Below are 11,065 nucleotides of genomic sequence, written 5' to 3'. Positions count from 1 at the left end.
TTTTGAAAAGATAGGAGAGGAGTTTACTTGCCACAGAATTCCGAGCCTCTGACCTGCTCTTCCAGCCTCAGCAGTTAAATGGCTGGTCAGGTCGGTTTCTGCTCAAAGGTAGGATGTTAATATTGGAAATCTTGTGATGGTGGATGCCATTGAATGTCAAACATAGATGGTTAGATTCTCTCTTGATAGCAGAAAGTTTTGTCCTGGATGCTATTAAGCTTTTGAGTGCTGTCGGAGGAGCCATTGGATAAAATAATTAATCAGGTCACTATAACATCATTTGTGAGACTTCGCTGCATGCAAGTTAGCTGCCACATTACCCTCAACACAAAGATGATTAAACTTCAATAGTCTTTCCTAGGGTAAGATTTCCTTTGTAATATATTCACTCAAGTAAAGAAAAGGGGCAATTTCATAGAAACCGCTAACATTCCAACAAGACAAAATAAAGACAGGAAGGATGTTCCCTATGATGGGTATCCAGAGTCAGAGGGTCACAGTCTAAGGGTATGGGGTAGGTCATATAGGGTTGAGATAAGGAGAAATTTCTTCAACCAGAGAATAACCATTCTATGGAGGCCAAGACATTGAATGTTTTTGAGAAAGTTTTAGACATAGTTCTTAGGGCTAAAGTGATCAAAAAGGTATGGGGAGAAAGTGTGAACTGGGTACTGAGTTGGATGATCAGCCATGATCATACTGAATCCTGCTCCTATTTTCTATTTTTCATTGCATTAGTGATCATGAAGGATGATACATAAATACTCATTTTTAAAATATCTTTTTTCTCCTTTTATATTTTGGCACTTATGATTTTGTTTTTTGCACAAACGATGATGAGTTAGTTATCTTTAGGTCAGGCTATCAAGGAATATGGAGGAAAGAAAAAATGAACATTGATACACATGAGCTTGACCCATCAGAAACGCAGAATAGGCTTGTGGAATTGTGAATACCTACTATTCTTGTCTAACTAACCATCAGTTGAATATCTGACAGGCCAAAGCCAAGGTATTTTGTCACAACTCTATAACCTCACCACTGATGTGTTTCTCATTTCTACAATTGTCTAAGGTCACTGTTTGCAACTTTCTGCATATTAATCAATTCCCAACAGAATTCCTAATCAATAAACATTTCTTCACAAATTGAATGTGGCATTAAGTAACATTCAATACTGGCCACCTTTGTCCTGTCTTCATTTCTTTGCTGTTTAAACATTTCAACCATACCTTTAAAACACATTCAATTACAGTCCTAGCAAGTCTCCCACCCTCCAGAAATTGGGCTCATTCAAAAATCTGATATAGATATCCTATCCCACAACTGTTCCAACTCACAAGTCACTCTGTTCTTGATAACACACACTGGACTTTTATCCTCTGTGTTTGATTTAAAATTCTCACCTTCATGTTTAAATATCTTCAACATCTTTCTCCTGTTCTATAACTAGAGATATACTTCCATACCATCAATAACTCTGCATTCTAGCAACTACATCCAAATTGTGTGTCCTGTGTGTTAGCATATAAATACTAAAACAAAGAGCTGCAAATGGTAGCGATCTGAAACAAAAACAGAAATTGCTGGTGAAACTCACCAAGTGACTCCATCAGAACTGTGGCCAGTATTGAACTGATTAAGAATCAACGGACTCGAAACGTTAACTCTACTCTCCCACCCCACAGATGCTGTCAGATCTGCTGAGTTTCACCAACAATTTCGGTTTTTGTTAGCAGATATACAGCACACCCACGTTGTCATGCTTCCACCTTCCTCCTAAATCCTCATTAACAACCACTCTTCAATCTCTTCTATTCTCTTTCCTGGCTGGAAATTCTTCATGAACATTAGGGTCTTGGGCCAATTTTTGAGGTTTGGAGGTGCTTATATAAATGTTAGTTGCTGTTCCACATTTTTATTTATTTTAATCACAGCTGCTGGCGGGACTATAGGAGCAATGTGTTGCCTGCCTCAGCAGCAAGTCAAGCAAAAGCCTAATCTGGAGTTGTGAGCAGGGGTCGGATAACTTGGAAGAGGATGCAGCGACCGACAATTGATGGAGAGGGAGAGTACAACAGAGTGAGACGTCAAGACCTTCTCAAGATGGCGAACCATTTCCGTCGTGTTTGTCGAACGCAGAACACATTCGAATGAAAAAAAAACAAACAAAAAGAACTGCATGGGAGTTGGTGCAATCAAAAATGTGAAACTGGGACGCTGGGGGGTTCACCACGCAAGAACCTACCGGCAAAGAAGAGCATTTTTGAAGCCCTTTTAATGGCGGAATGTTCGGCCCGCTGTGATGACGTTGCTGTCACCGAGGCAACGGGGACTCAAACAAGTTGCTCCATCGAGGAGAGCTTGGAAAAGAGGCAACATGACTTTACCACTCTTACCTGGGAACACATTCAACAGGAATGTGAGTAATAAACCCATACCACTTCTCTCCAAGTAACAAAACTCGTGACATTTAAGAAACTGCTTTAACTTTCAAAATGGATTTAACACCAACCTTTGAGGAAATCCCAGTGGTTAAATTTTTGGTTGTTTGTAACTCATTTTTTTAAATGTCTCTGTACTGCTAGCATTCTACAGTGTTGTTTCCTGCTTTCTGTGCACAAATAGTAAATGCTTCCTAACAGGGTTTTGGCTAGTTGGTACAACACTGCCTGAAGTTGTGTCAGGCCGGTCACAGGAGTGCCTTAGTATTTAGAGGGAAGCACTCCACAGAAAACGTTTGAAAATACCACCAGTGAATTTTCTTAGTGCTGCACCTGCACTGATTTCTTTATTAGATGATTGTCACACCCAGCTATCTAGCTGCTTGCAGAAATAATGATTAGATTAGATTCCCTCCAGTAAAGAAACAGGCCATTTGGCCCAACAAGTCCACACCAATCCTCCAAAGAGTATCCCACCCACATCCATTTCCCTCTGACTAATGCGCCTAACACCATGGACAATTTAGCATAGCCAATTCACCTGACCTGCACACAGTCATAGAGATGTACAGCATGGAAACAGACCCTTCAGTCCAACCTGTCCATGCTGACCAGATATCCCCACCCAATCTAGTCCCACCTGACAGCACCCAGCCCACATCCCTTCAAATCCTTCCTATTCATATACCCATCCAAATTGGATTGTGGAAGGAAACCCACACACAGAGTCACCCAAGGTGGTGAATTGAACCCTGGTCCCTAATGCTGTGAAGTAGTAATGCTAACCGTTGAACCACTGTGAAACCCAGTGGAGGAAAGACGAGAGTGGCTAGGTGTTCTGTTTGACACATGAAAACCTATGTCAAAAGATATGTCATCCACTGGAGTTCCCACTTCCAATGGGTTCATGTCTGCCTGTTTTGCTGAGTTATAACATTGAATGACTGTTGAAAGATGCTTCCAAGATTTTACAGGGAATTCCCAAAACTGACCACCAGCGATAAGGCAGAAATTCCTGCTCCTAGCCTAAGAAGTGCTAAATTAATCGTAGACTGCTGTGAAATTTGTCCCTTGCATTCAGGATAGTCCTCCCTCCCTCATTCTGTCTAATGCTTTGCACAGCCTTTACTCTGCAGACCATACTGACTGCAACATCTCTGCCAAACATCTGTTTTCTTTGAGCTCAAGCATGGAGACTGAAAGTCTTACCACAGTTATCCCAGTTGCTTCTGCCTTTATTTTTAGGTGTAAACATCTTGCACCTTGCCCTTAGTAAGTCTTAACATGTGCAATCCTGTCCCTCTGGTTACTGCATAGGCTTGTTATCAAACAGAATACATAACACAGTGCATTATAATATAAGGTAAATTGGTAGAGATGGTTTAAGACAAATCTAAAATCTTACATTTGTACCAAAACCTGTCTAACTTGGAACTGTACGACTACCCCACTGTCACTGAGTCAAAATCTTGGAACTCCCTTCCTAACAATACTGTGAGTGCAGACAAGATAGATTTCAGCAGTTTAAAATGTGGATCACCAACACCTTCACGAAAGCATCTAGGATGAGCAACAAATGCTGGCCTTGTTAGCTCACACTCTATAAACTGCATCTGTTTTTGAAAAAAAGGGGCAAATTCACGCTTATAATGCACAAAATTAAAAATCACACAACACCAGGTCATAGTCCAACAGGTTTATTTGGAAGCACTAACTTTCAGAGCACTACTCCTTTATAATGCAGGTTACTTACAGATTTGAAAATGTGATTTGAGATATTATAGGTACTTTTACCCTAGGAATGACTTGAGTAAAAATAATTTTCTAAAGCAACAGAAAAAAAGTGCAACAACTTTTGATGTTCTTTGCCTAAATGACCCATTCAAATTTTCCTTGATGTCTCAATGTCCAAGAGTCACCAATTTATGTTAATAAATGTGTATCTGAATGACAGGGTCGAATTTCAGATAAAAACCCTCTCATACTGCCTTCCTGCAAATGTCTAAAACCCACTAATTATTTCAGTTCATCAATGTTAAAATTTTACTTCGTGGTATTTTGATTATAAAGGGCAAAAAAAAAAGAGGTATAAAAGGTGATACTGTGGTAGACTTGATAGTGATATACAAAATTATATGGAGCAGATTTGAAGATGATTTTGGGTTTAAATTGCTGGACTGCATTTTAGTTTAGATTCAAACACTCTCTTTGAAGGCTTATACTTGTCCTCTCTTTAGAAGGAGTTTCTTTAGTATTCTTGTTAAGTGATTTCAAAGTGGTGCCTTAACAGCATGTAGAAGAATTAACTACTATGAAATTGAGCACTTTAAAATACTTTTAAATGACTAAAAAACTTCAGCTGCTGATTCAGAACTGCTTCTGTTTCTCCCCTCCCCCTAGATGCTTCTTTTATGTTATCACGCCTCTGCTCATTTCCTCTCTCAGGGCATCTGCCTTCCCAAATCACTACCCAACACATAAGGAATCTTCCATCTGTTATCCCAGTCTTGTCTCCCTTTACGATAAGCCTACAGTTTCCCTCCATACCCCTCTGGGCATACTCTGATGGACCCATCAAGGCAAATGTCAAAGCAGTGAGAAGAATTTTCAATTGAGATAAAAAGAGGTCATGTGGACGAAGTCCCATCTTCACATTGAGGATACCCTCCATTGTGTTGTTAGGCACTAACATTGTTAAATGGGATGGATTTGAACAGGATCGAGCAACTCAAACCAGGGCCACCATGAGTGAGTGGAATTGTAATTAACCACAATCTGTAATCTCATGGCCTGGCATAACCTCTACTCTACCACAACAAGCATATCTAAAAATAAGGTTTCAACCTGGTGAAGTGACAGCATAGTACAACAACAACACTGCCATCTACCCAGAAATATGGAAATTGCCCACTTATATCCTATGTCCAAAAAGCAGGAAGAATGCAATCCAGCCAATTACTGCCCTAGCAGTCTACTCTCCATATCAGTAAAATAATGGAGGATTCAGTGGCAGTATTATCAAGTGACACTTGTTTGGCAACTATGTGACACTTGCTTGGCAACTACCTGCTCATTGATGTTCAGCTTGAGTTCTGCCAGGACCACTTAGCTCCTGACCTCATTCCAGCCTTCGTGTAAACATGGACCAAAGAACTCAACTCCATTGGTAAAGTGAGTGACTGCCTGATGTCAAGGCAGGATTTGACCAAGTATGGCATTCAGAAGCCCCAGCAAAGCTGGAGTCAAGGGAAAAACTCACTGTTACTTGGAGTTATACCTGGCATAAAGATGGTTGTGGTTGTTGGAGATTAGTCATCTGAGTTCTAGGACATTTCCACAGGAGTCCCTCAGGATAGTATCCTAGGTCCAACCATCTAATGCCATTTTGTCAATAACCTTACCTCTTTCAAAAGGTTAGAAGTGGGGATACTTGCTGATGATTGCACAATGTTTAACACTGTTTGGGACACACCAGATACTGAAGCAGTCAATGTCCAAGTGCAGCAAGACCTGCATGAGTGACAAGTAGCATTTGTGCTTCCCGAGTGATAGGTAATGACCATCTCCAATAATATCAGTCCCAGACGGTTAAATGACATCATTGCTTAATCCCCCACTACCAACATCTGAGGGTTACCATTGAACAGAAATTAAACTGGGCCAGCCATACAAATAGCTGAAAATGTGTTGCTGGAAAAGAGCAGCAGGTCAGGGCTTCCTGAAGAAGGGCTGATGCCTGAAACGTCGATTCTCCTGTTCCTTGGATGCTGCCTGACCTGCTGCGCTTTTCCAGCAACACATTTTCAGCTCTGATCTCCAGCATCTGCAGTCCTCACTTTCTCCTCCAGCCATACAAATACTGTGGCAACAAGAACAAGTCAGAGGCTAAGAATTCTATGGTGGGTAATTCACTTTCTGTTTCACAATACCTTACTGCCAATGTCAAGGAATTGCTTAGGATTGTGATGGAATATCCAGCATTTGTTTAGATCAATGTAGTTCCATCATCATTCAAGAAACTTGACACTTATTCAGAGCACAGCAACCCACTTGATTGGTAGTGCAAGGAGTGAAAGTTGGTGTTTAGAGCACCAAATGTACAGTAGCCTCAATGACTACCGTTATAAGATGCACTGTAGTAATTCATTAAGATTCCTTGATAGGCCTTCTAAACTCACAACATCTACCACTTAAATGGACAAGGGTGGTAGATGATGCATGGCACACCATCACCTGCAAGTTCCTCTCTAAACCATACATCATCTGGACTTGGAACCATATTGCTTTTCCTTTACTGTCATGGAATAAAATTCTGGAACTAACTTCCTGCAGTACTGTGAGTATACCTACTCACCAAGGATTGCAGTGGCTTCAGGTGGTAGTTGACTATTATGCTTTTCAGAGCTTGGGGATGGTCAATAAATGCTAGCCTAGCCAATGATTCCCACATCTCATGAACGAATAAAAATAATAAGCTCAATCAAGCAAACACCCCAATAAGCTGCAACGCTCAGAGTGTTGCAAGAAGTAGTGATGAGCAGAATACATTAGATACACCCTTGCAGTCACAAGTGTTTTGGAAATAGTCATTGCCCCTATGGATTTGTGAGGAGAGATGCTAAAATACGCTGATGCAAGTCACCAAGGAATAAAGTGAAGTCTGAGAAAGGCAAGTGATTTGCTTTATTGGCCAAACATGAGCAACGAAATCAAGGACCACCTCAGCCAGTGCAGCTTGTAATGAGTATGAAGCTGAGCACTGCTGATGACATATGAAATCCCTGACAATGCACGAGTACTATTGAGATTGTAGAATGCCTGAAAGCACACTTCAGCCTTTATGGCATTTTCAACATTCTGCCCTCTGTTCACAAGTGAAACATCCTGCCAGTTCATAAAAGATTAGGGACTTCAACCCCATGTATCATATCCACATCATTTTCAGTCAGTTAGAATCCAGCACAGGAGCATAGAAACCTCAAGTTGAGAAGGACACTTAGTAATGGAATAGAAAGTAGTCTAGTGAAAAAAGAGGTCATGCTGCACCAAGACTATTCTTCCAAAAGCAAGAAAGCTACTGAAGCTGGAAATAGTAAAAGATGTGAAAGATAAAATCAAGATGAAACAGCAGAAAATCAAAGTTTATTTTGATAAAACTGCTGAATTATTGCCAGCCTTGTGCATTGGAGAGTCAATCAGGATACAAACATCTAAATATTTTCCATTCAACCTATTCAGAGATGTTATTATACACCTCTGGTGAGATTTGAACCCAGGACTCCTGGGTCAGGGGTAGGGTTATTATCACTGCATGCTATGAGATCCTTAAGGGTGCACACATCCACGCTGTCAGAAGAGTCATCTCATTGTTATGCCAAATCTAAACTACTCTTCCAATCACAGAAATGCCTGTAATAGTTGTAATAGTACATGTGAGTGACAAAAGCAAGTTGAAATGACAAAAAGAGCATCATTTCATTTTAGCAAGATTGCAAAGCCATTGCCAGAGTTTGGTATTGAAGAGCTAATCAGAGTACAAACCTTCAACACTCAACAAAGATCAGTTCACATCGCCACATGGTTCTGTGTGGAGCTGTTGTCACCTTGATCATACATAGTGGAAGTGAATGACCGGATATACAGCAGACACATTACATTCACACAATTGGAGAAGCTGTTGCTCAGCTGCAGGCTGCCGATCAAGATAGCATGAACTCTCCATCTGCGCAGACCACAGATCAGCTATTAGTCTCAGATGTCCATAGCACCAGCTATGGAAAATGAACAGCAACAGGCATTGCAGCAACAACATGTGACTCAGGAACAACATTCCCCAGGGAATAAACATCTCTTAGCCAGACAGCAAAGGCACGTGCCTATCATTAAAAAAACAGTGGATTTAAATAATTTGTGTGCAATGCATGTGCAGAGACTGATGAGAATAACAAACTGCTAATGCATGAGAATAGTCGTGTGACAAAGTCAGAAGTCACACCACACCAGGAATATTCCAACAGGTTTATTTGAAATCACAAGCTTTCAGAGTATTGCTCCTTAGTCAGATGAAGTCCATTCTGAAAGCCTCTGATTTCAAATAAACCCTTGAACTATAAACTTGTGTTAGAACATAGAACATAGAAGAATACAGCGCAGTACAGGCCCTTCGGCCCTCGATGTTGCACCGATCAAAGCCCACCTAACCTACACTAACCCACTATCCTCCATATACCTATCCAATGCCCGCTTAAATACCCATAAAGAGGGAGAGTCCACTACTGCTACTGGCAGGGCATTCCATGAACTTACGACTCGCTGAGTGAAGAACCTACCCCTAACATCAGTCCTATATCTACCCCCCCTTAATTTAAAGCTATGCCCCCTTGTAATAGCTGACTCCATACGTGGGAAAAGGTTCTCACTGTCAACCCTATCTAACCCCCTAATCATCTTGTACACCTCTATCAAGTCACCCCTAAACCTTCTTTTCTCCAATGAAAACAACCCCAAGTGCCTCAGCCTTTCCTCATAGGATCTTCCTACCATACCAGGCAACATCCTGGTAAACTTCCTCTGCACCCGTTCCAGTGCCTCCACATCCTTCCTATAGTATGGCGACCAAAACTGCACACAATATTCCAGATGCGGCCGCACCAGAGTCTTATACAACTGCAGCATGTTGTGTGACTTCTGACCTTGTCAACCCTAGACCAACACCAACATCTCCACATAATAGTTGTGTGCGTAGTGGATAACTTGGATAATTCAAACTTTAAATGATAGTGCTCGAAAATTACATTTTTGTACCATTCTACTACTTAAGTGGGATGGGGAAGAACAGTCTATGAAAATATCTTATTATAACAATTTATTATGTCCATTTAGAGCAATATTTAAAATACACAAGCTTTGATTGCACAATTCTTTCTATAAGAACTATGAACACCAGGATCTACATTATTTTTACAGTACAATCATTGCATATGTTCCTGATTGAGTGTGTATTCAGTGAGTTAACATTTCATCCATAGTGTTTATTCTAAAATTAAAACCATCCAGTAAGTGAAGGTAACTTCTAATGTATTTCTGAGCTAATAGTTGTTTGTTTCCTTCACAATAGTTAGGAAAGGAAAAATTTCATAAATCTCATCATTTTGACTTTCCAAATGATGTCCCAACAATGGTGGGAGAGGAGAAGTCTGGCATTGGTGGTGAACCATTGCTTGGTCAAAAGCTGAAACCTAAGTTCAGTATCTTTCCAAAGGGACATGGCAGTGATGCACCAGCATGGGTTGTCTTTGACAAGCAGGTATGCTTTTGTGTATGTTTGTTCCATTTGAAACATTTGAAATGAACTGATTCTTGCTGAAACTATGCTTGTGTGGACTTTCAATGAGCAGAAAATTTAATTACAAAGCTCAGCCTGTGAAATCTTTTCGACACTCACTAATTTTCTCCATTCATCAATAATAACATTCACCGTCTGTTCTTGCTACAGTTAACTTTAGTTCTCACTGGACTGTATTTCAGCATGAATGATTAGCCTTCAACTCGACTCCATTATACCATTAAACTATTTTGCCTAAACCTTGCTGCCTTGGTATTCTCATTTTTAAAAGCTTGTTCAACTCTTTTGCCCACACCCTGACTTACCTCCCCTATTTAGCCATTTAGTCATAGAGATGTACATCATGGAAACAGACCCTTCAGTTCAACCCGTCCATGCTGACCAGATATCCCAACCCAATCTAGTCCCACCTGCCAGCACCCGGCCCATATCCCTATTCATAGGCCCATTCAAATGCCTCTTAAATGTTGCAATTGTACCAGTCTCCACCACTTCCTCTGGCAACTCATTCCATACACACACCACCCTCTGTGTGAAAAAGCTGCCCCTTAGGTCCCTTTTATATCTTTCCCCTCTCTCCCTAGACCTCCAGTTCTGGATTCCCTGACTCCTGGGAAAAGACTTTGTTTATTTACCCTATCCATGCTCCTCATACTTTTGTAAACCTCTATAAGATCACCCCTCAGCCTTCGACGCTCCAGGGAAAACAGCCCCAGCCTGTTCAGCCTCTCCCTATAGCTCAAATCCTCCAACCCTGGCAGCATCCTTGTAAATCTTTTCTGAACCCTTTCAAGTTTCACAACTTCTTTCCAATAGAAAGGAGACCAAAATTGCATGCAATATTCCAACAGTGGCCTAACCAATGTCCTGTACAGCTGCAACATGATCTCTCAACTCCTGTACTCAATACTCTGACCAATAAAGGAAAGCATATCAAACACCTTTTTCACTATCCTATCTACCTGCGACTCCACTTTCAAGGAGCTATGAACCTGCACTCCAAGGTCCCTTTGTTCAGCAACACTCCCGAGGACCTTACCATTAAGTGGATAAGTCCTGCTAAGATTTGCTTTCCCAAAACGCAGCACCTCACATTTATCTGAATTAAACTCCATCTGCCACTTCTCAGCCCATTGGCCCATCTGATCAAGATCCTGTTGTAATCTGAGGCAACCCTCTTTGCTGTCCACTACACCTCCAATTTTGGTGTCATCTGCAAACTTACTAACTGTGCCTCTTATGCTTGCATCCAAATCATTTATGTAAATGAAAAAAA

The 11,065-nt window shown here is 40.9% G+C and overlaps 1 protein-coding gene across 1 annotated transcript in view; it reads left to right on the top strand.

Annotated features, from left to right (window-relative positions):
- Positions 1 to 2,307: 2,307 nt before the first annotated feature.
- Positions 2,308 to 11,065, top strand: part of efhc2 (EF-hand domain (C-terminal) containing 2) — a 118,252-nt gene continuing 109,494 nt past the window's right edge. Inside the window, exons 1-2 of the mRNA XM_072585167.1 lie at positions 2,308 to 2,422; positions 9,562 to 9,750. Of these exons, the coding sequence (XP_072441268.1) occupies positions 2,381 to 2,422; positions 9,562 to 9,750 (231 nt within the window). The 5' untranslated portion in view covers positions 2,308 to 2,380. The remainder of the gene's footprint in view (positions 2,423 to 9,561; positions 9,751 to 11,065) is intronic.

The sequence above is a fragment of the Chiloscyllium punctatum genome, chromosome 15 (assembly GCF_047496795.1).
Source record: "Chiloscyllium punctatum isolate Juve2018m chromosome 15, sChiPun1.3, whole genome shotgun sequence".
NCBI classification, from domain to species: domain Eukaryota; kingdom Metazoa; phylum Chordata; class Chondrichthyes; order Orectolobiformes; family Hemiscylliidae; genus Chiloscyllium; species Chiloscyllium punctatum.
This window is presented reverse-complemented; position numbering and strand designations above follow the sequence as displayed.